Below are 18,689 nucleotides of genomic sequence, written 5' to 3' on the forward strand. Positions count from 1 at the left end.
TCTGAGAGGAAGCACTACATGGTTTGCAGTTAATGTTGATGCGGAACCAAGAATCGTACTGCTGAACGCATAAATAATTGCTAAAATTCGTATGATCAACCAATCGATAGTTCTCATTGGGCCATAATGAATGGTAATGCAATGAATGTATTTTAAAGATAAATATACATTGTTATAACTAGAATTTCAACTTAATTGGAGCGTACATCTCTCCAAAATGTAAAACGTGTGGTTCTTCCGTCCTCAGATTTACTGTAGGTAGTTTTAAATAGTATCCAGGCAGTGAAAATGAATAGATTACTGCAAATGAAAATCCAGCGGAACGTCCGCCTTTAATAGCAAGCAGAAATCCTACCATTTCAACATCAGACACTGGTCCAAAGCTTGTAACGTAGATATCTGTTTTGACTTCAGTAACAGCTCCTATAGGACAGGAAATACATTGGTTAATAACAATCGGAAGGAGCTAACCTATTAGTACGGTGACATATTTGCTCACATCAAATCCTTATGGACCAACACTAGGAAGAATAGGGCAACTGTTTTTGATGCATTCCCGTTATTTTTTTTTACTGATTTCCCAAGTCCCAAGGATAGCCTCCAGCAAGTTGCTGTACCTGCTTTTGGATTTCAAAGACTCAAAGGGCAAGCACACCTTGATCTGTGCAACAAATGTGCACGACTTCCACTTGTGGCACGCTTTCACGGATTTAATTAAAAAATGTTCTAGGTCTTCAGACGTTAAATCAAGGATGCAAGCTATCGGACTCTAGCTCAAACACTGGTATCAATCAATCAGCTTAGAAAAATACACCGCACTATATTACAATTACTCGTATCTTGATTCTCATCAACAGATCCCTCACAGAATAGTCTATTAAATCTGCCTTTCTATTTTATCTACCTGAGCAGCTTTGCGCGACTCCACTCCCCTCCAGTACAGATTAAACCCCATATGTGTAACAATTGACTAGTCGAAAAGCCACGCTATTGGCATCAATGATCCCATGACATACAATACCAACTCTGGTAAACATAACTACCGAAAACAATAAATGTGCCCGTACCGCCGAATCCGGGTCGCAGTCTGTTGTCATACCCGTCCAAGAGTCTATCAAGGATCCGCGTAAAATTTTCTGGAAACAATTTCTCCTGCTTTTTGATCTCTCCAGAGATTTCCCGTATACTGCACAGAGAATAGGTAAAACCGACATGAGCACACAATGGCAAGCTCTGGGGGTGGTTGCCATACACCTGATAATGATTTTTCGGACCGTAGCGCCGTACAAAGACAGTCAAAGCAAGTACATCTGATAAACAATGCGAAATAAGAAGGAATCACTTTCCTTCCATTACTTACCACGTTGTCACGCAGATAAAGTATAAGAGCGTGGAAATGTAACTGGAGTACATTCTGATCACCGTCTGCCTGGCAGAAACCATCTTTGCATGCCATACTTTATGTCTCTTCCCGGTCCCGTTGCCAATTGCCTTATCCTGGCGAGAGATCGCAGCCGTGAACACACACGCGCGCACACACACACACACACTTGTAACTGTGGGATGTTTCTCTTCCCTCCTGCCAGAAAAGGTACTTGCTCTCGTATCAGGCCGATCCACTTCCCGAGGTCTTTGCCAGCCAGGAGTCAAATGCATTTTAAATATGACATCGCTATCATCACAAACTATTCCGCTCATCCTCTTCTATCATCTGCTGCATGTCAGGGGGTGGAGTTGGGGCTTGTGTGCAAGGAAGTTAGGAGGGGGAAGAACGCCGATTAGATCTACTAGTAATTATAGAGGAAACATCTTTGGTTTGAGGTGCATACGTAAAAAATGGAGCCGTTGCCGTGTTATTGCACAGGCGTTGTGCAATGATTTTGCCGACGAATGCGTGGAAAGACTGGATGGATTAAGCCCGGTATCCTCACGATCTATTCAACTGCTGGTACTGATCTGATCAGTGCCGACATTGACGCTTGCGTCTTGCCCGGAGTCTATTCCATTCCCAGTTGCCGACGAGCGATACTCCTAGGGAACAGAAATTAACAGCCCCATTCGTTTCAGAATCGGAACAGAAAGAAGAACAACAGAACAAGAGGAAAGGAAACTAAACTCTTTATCCCTGGTCAATTACTATGACCCGGGGCTTTGTGCGCCGATAAACCAGTTAGAAAACAATTTCCAGTTGAATCGCTTCACAGAGACTCGGACCACCAGAAGTCCGTTTATCTAAATAAAATCCCCACTTACTTCACAATCAACTCTTTCCTCTAAGTGATCGGCTCTAGAAACTAACGGATAGTAATTTATATAACAAGGAGCACCCTAACGCTGATAAACAATTGCCTTCCGTTTCATTAATTCAGATACCGCACGGTGGCAGTTATTTTCTAGCCCTTAGCCCTCCTTGTGTAATGTCGATTCAAAGCAATGTGGGATACATTCTCTCCAATGAGACACGATGAAGCAGAAAATATCGCAATTGTAATTAATTATAGCATGGTTTCACTCAAGATGCGCTTCACAGTCTGGCTTCCTTGCCTTCATCTTTGGGTTTTAAATAAAGCCTCAATGACTTGCTAAAAATTACCCTGCACTTTCAAAGAGGAAATTAACCCCCTGAACTCTCCACATGTGTTCTCTCGCCTCGTCGTCATTTTACTGGGAGCTCCATAAAATCTCGGCTCTTTGATTTGAATTGTGCTGCACTTCTCCAGAATGAAGTGGCATTGAAACATGTTTATCCTTTTAGGGTATTGAACAAAAGCTGAGCGGTGTGGCTCGGAGTTTGAAGCGGTCTTTGCGAGTAACGGCTAAATCTGCTGCACGATGTCCTCGAGTAGCAGGCTGACTTCGGAAAAGGTTCACTACGCTTAGCCAAGGCACTGTTTTGAGTGACATTACACCTTCCGATCCAGGCACATCACCTTAATGCAAATCCGAGCTACGCTGTCGATCCCGCTCAGGGAAATCGGCTAAAAGCGATTTGAGTCCTTGTGATCAATTAGCATAATAGCAACCCTGTAATCGTTTGAGAGGGAGAGAGAAAAAATACCTTTAAGGATCTGATCATTTGACTATTTTGCAAGGGAAGTTGTTTCCACAGCAAACAGTCTATTTGATGTTGTGGAAGCTGCGCGCATGCGTTGCGCCTCGGAATTATTGCACTGCCTTGGACTAAGTTGCATTCCTTGAATCTTCGCTCAAAGCCTTTTCTATATTCAAAGTTAGGAATGTGGAGAGTTCAAGACAGAGGATGCTTCGGGATTTTGTCGTTCCCTATGTTGGTGGCCATGGTTTGCTATGCCCAGAGGTGAGCTCCGATCTCTTATCATTCTTTGCCGTTGTTTTATTTTTTCTCTCTCTCTGATTCACAATTGGTATGATCCTGAATGAAATCCACATTTTTCCTTCAGAGTTAATGAGTCCAGCAACATGTCATATGTGAAAGAAACCGTGGATAACTTGCTGAAAGGATATGACATTCGGTTGAGACCGGATTTCGGAGGTAAATGATCTCCTTTTGCTATAGTTGCATGGATCTATGTGCAGCCTTTATTTTCCACCAGTCAGTAGCTAACTAAACAAGGCTTACTGTATATACATAATAAAGAATAACTACAGCGGTACAACATCTCCTGCCTGTGGCGATATGCAACAATGCTATTTTTAAAAGTGGGTTGCAAATATCACAAACAGATAATGTGTTGCTTCCCTTAAGGTCTGCCCGTGGACGTTGGTATGAGCATAGACATTGCCAGCATAGACATGGTCTCTGAAGTCAACATGGTGAGTGCACTCTTTAAATACCGGCAAATGATCACTACACCCGTACGTTTGCTTAAAGCTACTTGTCTATTCTAAATGCGTGATACTGTACCGCATAAAGAATAACTCGATATTGGCAGTACAAGTGATTTGTATCGCAGTTTCCCGGTGACTTCGTCTGTTTATTTTTGGAACGGAGGGGGCTGTCACATGAGTTTGTTACTACATCGCGAACAATAGCCGTATCGATAAATGTTCCTCCAGTGTAGGTGTTCCTTCCCCGCCTGAAGTCAACTGAAATTGCGAATAATTGTGATAAGCGTTTAATTTCCAATAATGTATAATACCGCCATCTGCTGATTGTAATAACTTACTACGTATCAATGCCGTTGACAGATCTTCTCATAATACGATTATTATACAAGAGATTTCAATGTTAGGCTTAGATCGTGATTCTGATTCTAATTACCAATTGCCTTGAAGCGACAACAGCGCTGTTTGAGATAAGGCAGGTTGGCAAATCCCTGAGATATCGTACGCACCAGTTACAAAGTGGATCTGATGCACGCTGATAATTTTTCTGTTTCCAAAATGAAAATCTGCGTTGACAATTTAGTTGCCAGTAAATTGAATCCATTTCCGCACGCGTTAAGTGTTCCAACTGTGTCTTAAAGCGCTTTTTTTTACCGAAGACAGGTCACCATGGGAGCACTTTGCGATTACATCATAACTATTGTCAAGTTGGGCCACAGACTCCTGAGCGTGATTCCCTTCAGCAAGGCTGACGTTTGCCCGGTTTTAGACGCGCACAAAATGATGTGGAAGGTTGTGAAGGGCCTTTCCGCTCCTCTGTCAGTGGAATTGGGTGCAACCCAGGTCCAGTGAGCATGATGGGAAATGGTGCACTGGTGCTTTGCTCAAATCACTGCTGCCCTCTGAACAGTCCTTGCATGATGGTGGTGAGACATTGCTCATGGAAGTAAATTTGATCTGGTCAAGTTAGAGGGGTGTAGGGGAGCGGATGGAGAGTGCTGTAATGCCACCCCACCATCCTCAGTTCATTACAGCCTGTCCAGCAGCAGGAACTGTGGCCACCTTGGAGAGGCTTCCTTATTTTCAACTTGGCTCCCAGTGGTCAGCAGAAAAGGAGTGATATGCCCCATTTCGGGGCATGGTGTACTTTCCAATCAGAATTTTGCCTCGTCCACCTGGCTGCAAGATCCTACAAAAGATTGTGAGGACTGCTGAGAGGATCATTGAGGTCTCTCTTCCACCCATCAGAGATGCTTGCCAGGAGCACTGTGTATGCATTATCAAACGTCCCTCCCATCCACCCAGCAATTTCATTGACCACCCAACATCAGGACATAGCATTAGGACAAGGGCTGTTAGTATGGGAAGCAGTTTCTTCCCCCAAGCCATAAGACTATGGTACTGAACTTGCTTGCCATCACGCGGGTCCCACCACGTATGAAGCAACAGTAGCATTATACTGTTTACGTTTTCACTTGTGACATAAATGCACCTTATTAGTTGTTAATTTATTTGTGGTAATATCACTCTATGGGTTGTGTGTGCGTTACGCGTACTGCATTATGCACCTTGGTCTGGAGGAACGCCGTTTTGTTTGGCAATATACATGTATACGTTTGAAATAACAATAAATTTGAACTTGAAATTTGCCTGGAATATCCAAGTGTGAGTCAGTGCTAAACACAGTATGTGTTTACTGTACTGGGTGAACTCCAATTTCCAGCCATGCATTCCTTTTTAAACAATCAAATATTTCTTCAGAAAGCAGGGAAAGACACACAATCCAGAGTTCTGCTTGAACATGAAGTGGTAAAGTGAAAGAAAATGGAAGCAACAAAGGAATTGCACAATACTCAACGTGAATATTAAATCCTGGAGATTTCATAAAAAGAAGAGGAAGAAGCTGAGATGGCAAGGCAAAGCATTGGTGAGAAGTTTGTGCATAGAGTGGGGGGCAGTACTTCTAGGAACTTTGGGATGAATTGAAGTAGGTGACTAAGTTTTGATTCTGCATCACAAGGCAATGAGGATACATTGTGGCTGGAACTTGTGTAATGTTGTTGTTCCTTCCTGCGCCTTGTGGCGCATCAGGCAGCAGCCTTGCCATTTCTTTAGCATTTGTATGTTTTTTAGCAAGGCCGAGTTGCTAGCTCAATGCTCAGTGTAGCACGGATGGAAAGCGTACAAGTTGCCAGCTGGATTCAAATCCAGGACCATTCTCTTTGAAGTCCGGTGCTGATGCCACTACACCACCAGCCAGTGAACTTGAGTAATGTAAGCTTAAAATAAGGAAAAAGGAGAAGTTCTGGGAGACTGACATATAGAATTTAAAAAAGTATAAGGCATTTGGGCAGATATTTGGTAGGGAAAGTCACAGACGGATGTGCCTAATGTGGACAAATGGGATTAGTGTGGTGAACATGGATGAACTGGGCTGAAAAAAACATATTTCTATGCTGTATGATTCCACGTTTCTCTGATCCATAGATCACAATATGACTGGGTTTCTGATACAAATGGAGGATCTAAAACCAGGGTATTATGCCTGAACAAGGGAGACTACAACAGGATGAGGGAGGAGTCAAATAAGGTAGACGTGGAACATGGGCTATATGGTGGGACGGTGTAGGAACAGTGGAAGATTTTCAAAGTGATTTTTCAAAGTGCTCAACAAAAACATACTCCAGTTAGAAGCAAGGACTGTAAGGCTGGGGAGAAGCTGCCATGGATAACTAAGGAAATAAAGCAAAGCATCAAACTGAAAGCTCATGTATAGAAAGTCACCGAGAGTAGTGGGAAACTGGACGATTGGGAAAACTTTAAAAGCAACAAAGAACCACTAATTGAGCAATAAAGAAAGGAAAGATAGATTATGAAAATAAAGTAGCACATAATATAAAAATGGATAGTAAAAGTTTTTATAATCATATAAAGTGGAATAGGGTGTCCAAAGTGAACATAGATCCCTTGGAGGATGAGAAGGGGGAACTGATTTTGGACGATGAGGAAATGGCCGAGGCTTTGAATTTTGTGTCGGTCTTTTGATGGAGGAAGCATCTAGCATGCCAAGGAGAGATGATATGGATGTGAATAGGAAGTGAGGACCTTGATACAATAGCTATCACTAAAGACGTTATGCTGAGCAAATTTATGAGCCTAAAGATAAATAAGTTCCCTGGTCTTGATGGAATGCATCTCAGGGTACTGAAAGAAAAGGCAGAGGTTATAGTGGAGGCTTTGGAGATAATTTTCCAAAATTCTCTGGGCTCTGGCAGGTCTCAGTGGATTGGAAGAAGGCGAATGTCACGCCACTGTTCAAAAAGGGATGTAGGCAAAAAGCAGATAATTATAGGCCAAACACGAGGAAATCTGCAGATGCTAGAAATTCAAACAACACACACAAAATGCTGGTAGAACACAGCAGGCCAGGCAGCATCTATAAAGAGAAGCACTGTGGATGTTTCGGGCCGGGACCCTTCGTCAGGACTAACTGAAAGGAAAGATAGTAAGAGTTTTGAAAGTAGTGGGGGAGGGGGAAATGCGAAATGATAGAAGACTGGAGGGGGTGGGATGAAGCTAAGAGCTGGAAAGATGATTGGCGAAAGTGATACAGAGCTGGAGAAGGGAAAGGATCATGGGACGAGAGGCCTCAGGAGAAAGAAAGGGGGGGGGGGGGTGGGAAGCACCAGAGGGAGATTAATTATAGACCAGTTAGTTTAACATCTGTACTTGGGAAAATGCTCAGCTATCATTAAAGAAGAAATAGTGAGGCATCTGGAAAAAAATTGATCCATTATGCAGACACAGCATGGATTCAGCAAAGGCAGGTCTGGTTTGATAAACTTACTGGAGTTCTTTGAGGATATAACAAGATAAAGGGGAATAGATGGATGTTATTTACCTGGATTTCCAGAAGGTGCCGCATAAAAGACTTATCCATAAGACAAGGATGCAAGAGGTGGGGTGATGTATTAGCTTGGATAGAGGACTTGTTTCTGAGAGAAAGCAGAGAGTTGGGATACATGTGTGTTTCTCTGGTTGGCAATCAATGGTGAGCGGTGTGCCGCAGGGGTTGGTGCTGGGCCTGAATCTGTTCATGATATACATTAACAATCTGGAAGAGAAGATTATGTGTTGTGTACCAATGTTTGCTGAAGACACTAAATTGAGTGGAAAAGCAAATTGTGCAGAGGATACGGAGAGTCTGCAGGGATATATAGATAGGTTAAGTGAGTGGGCAAGGGTCTGACAGGTAGAGTACAATGTTGGTAAAAGCGAAGTCCTCCATTTTGGAAGGAAAAATGGAAGATCAGATTATTATTTAAATGGTAAAAGATTGCAGCATGCTGCTGTGCAGACAGACTTGGGAGTGCTTACGCATGAATCGCAAAAGGTTAGGTTGCAGTTAAAGCAGGCTATCAAGAAGGCAAATGGAATGTTGGCCTTCATCGCTAGAGGGATTGAATTTAAGAGCAGGGTGAGGGTGCACCTGGAGTACTGTGTGCAGTTCTGGTCTCCTTACTTGAGGAAGGATATACTGGCTTTGGAGGTGATGCAGAGGAGGCTCTCCAGGTTGTTTCCAGAGATGGGAGGATTAGATTATGAGGAGAGATTGAGTCATCTGGGACTTTATTCACTGGAATTCAGAAGGATGAGAAGTTATGAAAGGAATAGATAAGGTAGAGGCAAGTAAGTTGTTTTCACTGGCAGCTAAGACTAGAACTAGGGGGCATAGCCTCAATATTAGGGGGAGTAAATTTAGTACCAGAGATAAAGAGGGACTGATTGCTTTTCCCAAAGAGTGATAAACCTGTGGAATTCTCCGCCCAATGAAGCAGTTTAGGCTACCTCAGTACATATATTTCAAACAAGGTTGGATGGATTTTTGCGTAGCAGGGGAATTAAGGATTATGGGGAAAAGGTAGGTAAGCGGAGGTGAGTCCATGGTCAGATCAGCCATGATCTTATTGAATGGCAGAGCAGGCACAATGGGCCAGATGGCCTACTCCTGCCCCTATTTCTTATGTAAAGAAAAGAATGACTAAACTTGAGGTAAAGACTAGATGTAAATGAGGTCAGGGATATCTCCTATCAGGGTTGTTGATTTTTCTTGTACTTTGTCTTGTCCTATGGACGGGTCCTGAAAGAACACTGGGGCCCAAGGTAAGCCTCTGACATACAGGTTTATTTTTTTGTAAAATGTAAAGATACCGAAAATAGAAGTAAAAACAGAAAATGCTGGAAACCAAGTTAACATATGAGCTGAAGAGATTTTCATAAATCTTATGTTACCTGCTGAATGTTTCCAGCATTTTCAGTTTTCATTTCAGATTTCAGTAAATACGGTCTTGTGATTTACTATTGCTATTGAAAATTACACGTTAACTGCTTTAATGTGAATAAAGTTACATAAAGGAATAATTTTTAATACAAGGAAAGTGTTGCTTCATCCATAAGAAATACGTACTTGAAGAGGTTGATAGGTAAATTCACCATTGGGATGATTTCTGCCTTAAATCGGTTAACTATAGGCAAGATGTGAATATTTACTAATTTCTTCCCATTCCTTACATCTTTGATTTGTAAACACTTATTGTATAATATGGTTTTGTTATGAGATCCATATTATTATTATATGCACTGAAATTTTATTTTTTATCATCTAAACGATCATGATTCAAGAGATATTGAGGCCCTGGTTAACAGAATAAAGGAGCTGCATAGCAGGTATAGGGGGCTTATGGAGCATAAGAAAGGCAAGAGAACACTTAAGAAAGAAATCAGGGGAGGTTAAAGAAGGCACAAAATCGGGAATTTTGTGATGGACAATCACAGCAGGAATTGTGATGGACAATCCTAAGGGATTCTACAAATAGGATTGAAAGGGACTAAACTGGTTCTCTGGAAGACCAGAATGATATTCCATGTGTGGACCCAAAATGGATGAGGGACATCTAAAACATTTTTTTGCATCTGTATTTACTCAGCAGATGGACACAGAGTCTATAAAAGTGAGGCAGAGCAACAACAAACTCATGGACCCTGTACAGATGACAGAAAAGGAGCTGCTTTGCTATCCTGAGCAAATCAGGATGAATAAATCCCCAGGGCTTGACAAGGTGTTCCCTTGAACCCTACAGGATGCAAGTGCAGAAATTGCTGGGGGCCTAATAGAGAAATTTATATCATCCTTAGCAACTGGAGAGGTACCAGAGGACTGGAGGATAGCCAATGTTCTCCCACTGCTTAAAAAAGCCTTCAAACATAAACCAGGAAATTATAAGCTGGTGAATCTCCTTATCCATGGAGGATTGCTTCCGGGACCTCCCACGGATACAAAAAAATGCGGATGCTCAAGTCCCTTATTTAACCTGTCTCAGTGTGGTGGACTTTAGGACCCGGCAGAGCTCCAGACCTTACTTAACCTGTCTCAGTGCAGTGGACTTTAGGACCCGACGGAGCTTGGACCTGTTTTCTGTTCCGTTGACTGAAAACGATCATGAATGAAAATGAAGTGGAAATAATAAAGCGATCAGAAAGAGGTGACATGCCATCAATCATTGGAAAAGCATTAGGCTACAGTTGGTCAATGATTGAAACAACTTTAAAGGATAAAGTGAGAATAATGGAGAATGTGAAGGCCCTGCCCCAGTGAAAGCTACAATTATTGCTAAGCAACGCAGTAGTTTAATTTTTGAAATACATACGTTTCTTAAGTGTTTTATATGCATAGAAAGGTAAAATATATACTATATACTAAGACAAATGTTTGATTAACTGACGTTGAATAACACCGGATGTACCTGTTACGACTTAGAGGACTAACGTTTATTTTTCGATTCCCGATTAAGGATAGTCAGCATGGCTTTGTGTGTGGTAGGTCTTGTAGAGATTTTAATGAAGGCAGGACAGTGGATGTTGTCTACATAGACTATTCCTCCTCCCACCCTGTCTCTTGCAAAAATGCTATCCCTTTCTCTCAATTCCTCTGCCTCCGCCGCAACTGCTCTCAAGATGAGGCCTTTCATTTTAGGACAAAGGAGATGTCTTCCTTTTTTAAAGAAAGGGGCTTCCCTTCATCCACTATCAATTCTGCCCTCCATCGCGTCTCCTGTATTTCACACACCTCTGCCCTCACCCCATCCCTCTGCCAGTCCACCAGGGATAGAGTCTCCCTGGTCCCCACCTATCACCCTACCAGCCTACAGATCCAATGTATAATCCTCCGTAACTTCCACCACCTCCTACAGAATCCCATCACCAGCCACATCTTCCCCTCCCCCCATCTCTCGGCTTTCCACAGGGATCGCTCCCTACATGACTCCCTTGTCCGTTCATCCCCCCAATCCCTCCCCACTGACCTCCCTCCAGGCACTTATCCCTGCAAACGGAAGAAGTGCTACACCTGCCCCCACACTTCTTCCCTCACCACCATCCCAGGCCCCAGACAGTCCTTTCAGGTGAGGCACCACTTCACCTGTGAGTCAACCGGGGTGATATCCTGTATCCGGTGCTCCCGATGTGGCCATTTATACATTGGGGAGACCCGCCGCAGACTGGGAGACCGTTTCTCCGAACACCGGCGCTCAGTCCTCCAGCAATGGCGGGATCTCCCTGTGGCCACACACTTCAATTCCACAGACCACTCCCACTCCGACATGTCTGTCCATGGCCTCCTCTACCGTCAAGATGAGGCCACACACAGGTCGATGGAGCAATGCCTTATCTCCCGCCTAGGTAGCCTCCTACCTGCCGGCATGAATATTCAACTCACAGACCTCTGTTGATACCCCTGCCCCCTCTTTACCCCATGTCTATCTATAATTTTTGTCTGGTTCTCTTTCTCTCTTTTTTCCCCCCTCACTATAATCTCCCCCCAGCCCTACCTTTCTTTCTCTTTTATTTCCCATAATTCTCCACCTTCCCCAGCCCATTCCCCTCCAGCCTATCACTTCCCAGCTCTCTACTTCATTCCTCCCCCCACTTCTTATCCCCCCCCCCCTCGACCAGCCCATATTACTTCACTCCTGATGAAGGGTTTCAGCCCAAAATGCCGTCACTACCTCCTCCCATAGATGCTGTCTGGCCTGCTGAGTTCTGCCAGCATTTTGTGTTTTTATTTATTTCCAGCATCTGCAGATTCACTCTTGTTCCCACATGAAAGGTTGGTCAAAAAGGTTCAGTCGCTTGGCATTCAAGATGAAGTAGGAAATTGGATTAGACATTAGCTTTGTGGAAGAAGCCGTAGAGTGGTAGTAGATGGTAGCCTCTCTGACTGGAGACCTGTGACTGGTAGTGTGTTGCAGGGTTCGGTGCTGGGGCCTTAGTTGTTTGTCATCTATATCAATGATATGGATGATAATGTGGTCAAATGGATCAGCAAATTTGTGGATGACACTAAGATTGAGGTTGTGCTGGATAGTGAGGAAGGCTATGACAGCTTGCAGAGTGATCTGTATCAGCTGGAAAAGTGGGCCAGAAAATGGCAGATGGAATTTAATGTAGGCAAGTGTGAGGTTTTGCACTTCAGTAGGACCAACCAGGGTAGGTCTTACACAGTGAACAGCAGGGCACTGAAGAGTGTGGTAGAACAAACGGATCTGGGAATACGTGTATATAATTCATTGACAGTGTTGTCACAGGTAGATAGGGTCATAAAGAAAGCTTTTGCACATTAGCCTTCAAAATTCAATGTTTTGAGTACCAGAGATGGGATATAATGTTGAAGTCATATAAAGCGTTGCCGAGGCCTAATTTGGAGTATTGTCTGCAGTTTTGGTTGCCTTCCAACAGGAAAGATGTAAAAGAAGTTGAAGGAGTACAGGGAAAATTTACAAGCATGTTGCTGAGTCTGGAGGATCTGGTTTATAAGGAAAGATGAAATAGGTTAAGACTGATTTCCTTAGAACATAGAAGATAGAGAAATTTCATAGTGGCATACAAAATTATGAGGGGTATGCATAGGGTTAATACAAGCAGAATTTTCCCACTGAGGTTGGATGGGACTACAACCAGAGGCTATTGGTTAAGGGTGAAAGGTGAAAAGTTTAAGGGACCATGAGGGGAAACTTCTTCACTCAGAGGATCATGAGAGTGTGGAAGGGGCTGCCAGCTCAAGTGGTACATGCAAGCTCGACTTCAATGTTTAAGAGAAGTTTGGATAGGTAGATGGATGGCAGGGGTATGGAGGGCTGTGGTCCCAGAGAGGGTCGGTGGGAGTAGGCAGTTTAAATAGTTCAGTATAGACCAGATGGGCTGAAGGGTCTGTGTCTGTACTGTACTTCTCTTTGGCTCTATGAACCTATGTTAATCTTATAAATTCATAAAGCCATATGTAATAAAAGTGTTCCAACTTGAGGATAAAAAATTAATTTTTAAATTTCAAAATGTAGATTGAATGACATTTGGACTCGAGGCTCATAACAGCAAATAGATATAATCACATTGTGCCACTTATGCTCACAAGCAACTTATGTTAAGTCTATGATAGCTTTCAGTTATCACATTTTAGAAATGTACATTTTATCCTTAATCATTGCATGGACAACTTTGTTCAATGCAACAGTAAGGCTGCTATGCTACTTAAAAAATGTTCAATTATGCAGATAAATACAAGAGATTTTGAAGTTGCTGTAAATCCAGAGCAAATCCAGACCTGATGAAGAGACTCGGTCTGAAATGGTGACTGTTAATTCCTGACCTGCTAAGTTCCTCCAGTATTCTGTGTGTGTTATTCAATTATGCTGATAGAATGATAGGGCATTGTAGAATTATTTACAAAATATGACATCCCATCAGTAATCCGTTAGCTGTAAGATTGGATAAAATTGACATTTTTTATTAACAAAATAAGCAATTAAACATTTGACTTTTAATAATTCAACCAGTTTAGGAAAGAAATGTGTCGGGGAAATTATTCTTGAGATTATGAATTCAGCACATCATCATAAATTAATGGTAGAAAGCACAGAAATCCAGAAAGGTAGTTTCAATCATGCTTCTAACAAGAACAATTTTGTAGAGGAGCCAAAAAAGAAATATGGTTAAAGTTTTCCATTTCTTTATTATGAGATAGTAATCTTATTTGCAAATGTTAACTTATTAAATAGTGCTGAATTTAATATTACATGCTAGAAAAGGCAAATTTAAACAATATTTTAAATTCTTAAATAACACTGAAGATTCATTCATGTGGGTGAACCTTAAAAGAGTTCAAGGAATTTGTTTGTTGTATGCACCAATTTATCTTAAATATGAAGTATTCAGGTACTTAAAATATGTTTGACAATTTTGATATTCCTTGAGTTACAATTTTTTTGCAATAAGTTAATTGACACTTTGAGGTATGAGTCTTTAGTTTAAAGATTTTGCCATGTGAAGTACATATCATCCAAGAATTCTTCCCTTTTGTAAAATGATGAATGACTCTAAGCAAATACCATTATATGGCCACCGTACATCCAACAATCAAATCTAATAGTGGTGAGCATCTTACATTGTGCAAATTTTGTAATTGAAATATTTCTGCTGTATTCAAGGTGCTTTTCAGACGTTAAGTCTATACTTGCATAGCAGAACATGTTCACAATCTGATTCTGATCATTGACTTCATATTTCCTCGAATGTATTCAAAAATATTGAAACAAGGGTAATCCATAGGAGTTAGGTTCTTGGTTTTACTGTGATCACTAGTTGTTGATGTAAATAGGCAGCAATTCAGGTTTAACATATTCCAGTTAGGAAATGAAATACAGTATGTTAGTTCTAAGAACAATACCAATTTTGATGAATATCCCTGTGGCAGAGGTTATATTGCTTGAGTGTAATTTTGAATCAAACTTGCTGATTTATACCACTATTGTCATATGGAGTGTGCATTGAACACATAAGCTGTTTGCTTGTTTTCATGATTTATAACTATTTGATATTGTGATATTTTTTATTTCCTCTGTTTGAAAAGCATGTTGTCACTTTTCTGAAATTAGCTTGTGGTGCCTTCACTCCTGTGTAAAAATGTTTTATTTTGATGGGAATCCTTTGGATTTGTTTTTAACATAGATGCAAAAGAAAGAAAGATTTCTGTTCATATTTTATGTTATCATACACAAAATAAAAATATTCAAATTATTATGAATACACTTAGTAAAGATCTTTTGAGAGTTGGTTATGGAAGGAAATGAGAGAGCTAACATACAAGCAAAGCTCTATAAGCAACTAGAGTGAAAGACCAGTAGGTGGTTTTGGTTACGAGATTAAAGCTGACAAAGAAAATGTCAAATAGCATCAAGAGTTTTTAGCATTCTCCTTAACGTCTTAGCAAATGGATTCTCAGTTCTACAACTCAGTGTCAGTTCAAATCATGGTCTCTACTCTGGGCTTGATGGCATAACTATCTATGTCAGACTAAGGATGCTATGAACTGAATCATGAACCACACTGATAAATATTAGCGTTGGTTGATACATGTATAAACTGTAGTTACGATACAAACCAATCTGTTAATGGAGTTGGGTTATTGGCCAAGCTGAAATAAATGGACGTAGTAAATATTGTGTTATTTTCTGATATTTACTGTATTTTTCACTCATTCCATTAGAACTGTACTTTCCTAACAAGACTAAGAGTACTTCCTTTAAAGTTTCTTTTATGTAGAGTTTAGAGGGCAGGTATTAAATACGCGTTAAATGTTTACTCGTAGCTAGTTTTCAAGCGGCTTCCATTTGTTATGCTCTACTTTTATCAGCAATCATGTTTGTGCTTGCTATACAACTAATGGGAGACTGCTAGAGCTCAATATGCATCCAGACTTTATACTGATGCCCAAGGGTGTGAGGTGATCAAATTAGAGCCATTCAAGTTAGCATGTGGATTTATCCCAACTTCAGAGTCTCATGATGCTCTTTTTTTTTTCAAATTGAAGTGTGCCTTATGTTTTTCTCATGTGTAATAACCTAAGGGTTGAATGAAAACCATCAAAACTATATTTTGATTGCCATCTGCTCAGGCGGTCCAGAACCATAGACAATCTACTCTATGATTATTGTGTAACATATTTGTTGTAACACCTGAAAGTAAATGGGAAGCAAACAGTCTCAACTACACTGGTAAATTATACCAATATACGTAATACGTAATATTTCCTCTTAACAAATGGATACTAACAATGAGTTAAAATTCCTGGGCCAAATGTTGAAATAAACATGACACAACATATTGAATTTAATGTGTCAGTCTTAGACCCAATCTATTTTCCACTGCAAACCTACTCCAAGTTATACCAATATGAATCCCGTGAATGATAACATTGAGCAGGTCATTTTATTTACTATAAATTACGCTTGATTTTACTTGACCTGCATAAAAAAAATATTTGTTGCTTTGGAGGTCCTGCAACCTTTGCTTGTTTTTCATCTGATTTTAAAAATAACAGCTTGTCCACTAGGGCTAATGTATAAAGAGATCCTTGCAGCCTCATTGGTTATACTTTAAATAGCTTTCTCCTGTAACAAGGTTGAGAAAATTAATTAATTAATTAACAGTTTGAGAATGTTTCTTCAAAGGTATTTAACAAGTTAAAGTGCACAATATGTCTGTTAGTATTAACATGAAAATATTTGTTACTAAGGAAAATAGTAACATAAGTTGTATAAACATAAGTTATTGGTTTCGTTGGAGTCATAGTCATAGAAATGTACAGTACAGAAATAGGCCCTTCAGCCCATCTAGTCTGTGCCAAACCATTTAAACTGCTTACTCCTGTCAACTTGCTTTAGTATCATGTAAAAGGTAACATATTGAATTATATGGAATTATATAGGTATCAGGAAAAGGTTGTTAATCCTTGCAAATCTTGGTCTTTGCTTTACCTGTGCTCCTCCTAACCATTTCACCATACCAATACACACCTCTCTATATTTCTCCCTTATGTGGTTATCCAAGTACTCATTAGGTGCATTATAGATAAGCTAGGCAATGCCCAGGCTGGCTAGAGAACCAAAGAGAGAGTACCTAATCCATTACATTTATTTGTTCATTGGTTTATTAAACCCATCCTTGAACTGCTCTACAGATGTGTCAATAAAAGAAACTGCGATCAAGAACATTGTATTTTTCTTACTATTTTATTACCACATTTATTCTTTGTAATTTCTAAAATTTAATAAATAAATAATATTTTAAAAGAACATTGTAAATTTCCTTCAATGTATATGTTTCCTAGAGCATATGTTGTTTGCCTTACATATAAATATTCTTTATTGAAAAATTTCCTTCTTTCTTCTTGTATATATGTTGCATTATCTTTTCAGACTTCTACCAGGTCTTCTAATTGAAGTCAATCTCATGGGTTATCTTTGTACATGGCCCTGACATCTCAGATTTGTGAAATAATTGTACTTCGGCTGCTGTTGCTTTGAAGTCTACAACCATTACAAGACCTTTAAAGAAAAAAACATTGAATTTTCATTTCTTTTCCCCTGTCATCTATTTGTTCCACCATATCCTAACCAAAGCACAGTTGTAGCATTACATTGGAGTTACTATTATAGAGAGTCAAATGAATTTGCTAATTGGAAAGAAGTCTACCAGGGGTTCACATGGATTTTCAAATATTTGTTCTCTATTATCTGATGCTTCACTTAACCAATATTTAAGAATTTATTTACAAAATCTTTTGTTAATCCACACATTTTATTGTCATCTCACATTGAAGGAGAAACTAAATAATCAGTACAACATGAATTATCTACTATGATGGATGTTCAAATATTTAAAATAATTGAAAAGCATGAAAGCTGACAAATGGTGCAAAATTTATCTGTGCAACTGGCCAGCAATCAGCAGAAAATCACATCATTTCAGAGATGAAGTTAATGAAATGGTTCCAGAATTCTCATCATTTTTGAAGGTATTCTTAGTATCTAGTTGCTTAATTATTTATAATAATCAAATAATATTCCTTTCTCTTGTCTTTGGTCACTGCAAAATTTAAAAGACATAAATGTATAGCTACATTACAAATATTAGGGTTTCTTATCCTCTACTGCACTCTTCACTGTAAACAGCAAACAGTGTTATTTCAAAACAGATAAGCTTTTCTAATTAATAGTAATTCATCCAACTTCATAGAGCGTATAATCAAAACCAACCCTAGGTAATGCAACAGCTGTTGTCATTCTATATTGTATTTGTTAAAATAATTAAGTTGAATAACATCTTTAAAGAGATGTAATTAGTTAGGATTCTTCACTGCATGTTTCAGAAGGTTGGTTTAATTAGTTGCTCTAAAAATGCTCACCGCACAACATAGTAAATATTTTGTCTTATCATTTTCCCAACTCATTCCTCGTACCAATGCTGCTGTTTAATTTGTTCTGATCAACAAGAAAAAGCAACTGGAGCAACTGAAGTTTTGAGACCTGGCATAAAGCATAATGGTCTGGTTTATCATCCACTTTAGTAAGAATAATGAGAAATATTCAAAAGACCCAAGGAATTTTCTTTCTTTTGATAAAATGCTTGCACTTGTCCTCATTCTGATGTCTTGCATTCTAGTTGACCTCAAATGCTTTGTGCAGTAACTGTCCAGCCACACTTTATAAAAAAGCTGTATTATTTTCTACTGTCCTAAATGCCACAGATAAGCTTCAAGCTTTCAGCAAGTAGGGAAGCTTGTTGCTTTTTGAGCTTGACTAAGAGGGATAGCACACATGGTAATTTAGTGCTAGAGATCTCACTTGCTAAACTGATGACTCAGGTTAAATATGCAAAATCACAAGTAGAATTTTCATGGATATAGGATCAAGATGGGGAAGTGTGATTAGTTAAAGGGTTGTTTCCAAATTGTTACATGGCATCATGTGGCTGGTATCACAAGGTGATAGATT

At 40.0% G+C, this 18,689-nt stretch overlaps 2 protein-coding genes across 4 annotated transcripts in view; one reads left to right on the forward strand and one right to left on the reverse strand.

Annotated features, from left to right (window-relative positions):
* gabra4 (gamma-aminobutyric acid type A receptor subunit alpha4) overlaps window positions 1-1,443 on the reverse strand; it is a 40,665-nt gene extending 39,222 nt beyond the window's left edge. The window contains exons 1-3 of the mRNA XM_059989134.1: window positions 1,361-1,443; window positions 1,068-1,186; window positions 356-423 (exon numbers count right to left, since the gene is read on the reverse strand). Coding sequence (XP_059845117.1) covers window positions 356-423; window positions 1,068-1,186; window positions 1,361-1,443 — 270 coding nt within the window. The remainder of the gene's footprint in view (window positions 1-355; window positions 424-1,067; window positions 1,187-1,360) is intronic.
* A 1,793-nt stretch (window positions 1,444-3,236) lies between these two features.
* Window positions 3,237-18,689, forward strand: part of LOC132404727 (gamma-aminobutyric acid receptor subunit beta-1-like) — a 289,132-nt gene continuing 273,679 nt past the window's right edge. For all 3 annotated transcript variants that reach the window (XM_059989135.1, XM_059989136.1, XM_059989137.1), the window contains exons 1-3: window positions 3,237-3,316; window positions 3,420-3,511; window positions 3,725-3,792. In XM_059989135.1, the coding sequence (XP_059845118.1) occupies window positions 3,237-3,316; window positions 3,420-3,511; window positions 3,725-3,792 (240 nt within the window). The remainder of the gene's footprint in view (window positions 3,317-3,419; window positions 3,512-3,724; window positions 3,793-18,689) is intronic.

Source organism: Hypanus sabinus, chromosome 14 (assembly GCF_030144855.1).
Source record: "Hypanus sabinus isolate sHypSab1 chromosome 14, sHypSab1.hap1, whole genome shotgun sequence".
NCBI lineage: Eukaryota > Metazoa > Chordata > Chondrichthyes > Myliobatiformes > Dasyatidae > Hypanus > Hypanus sabinus.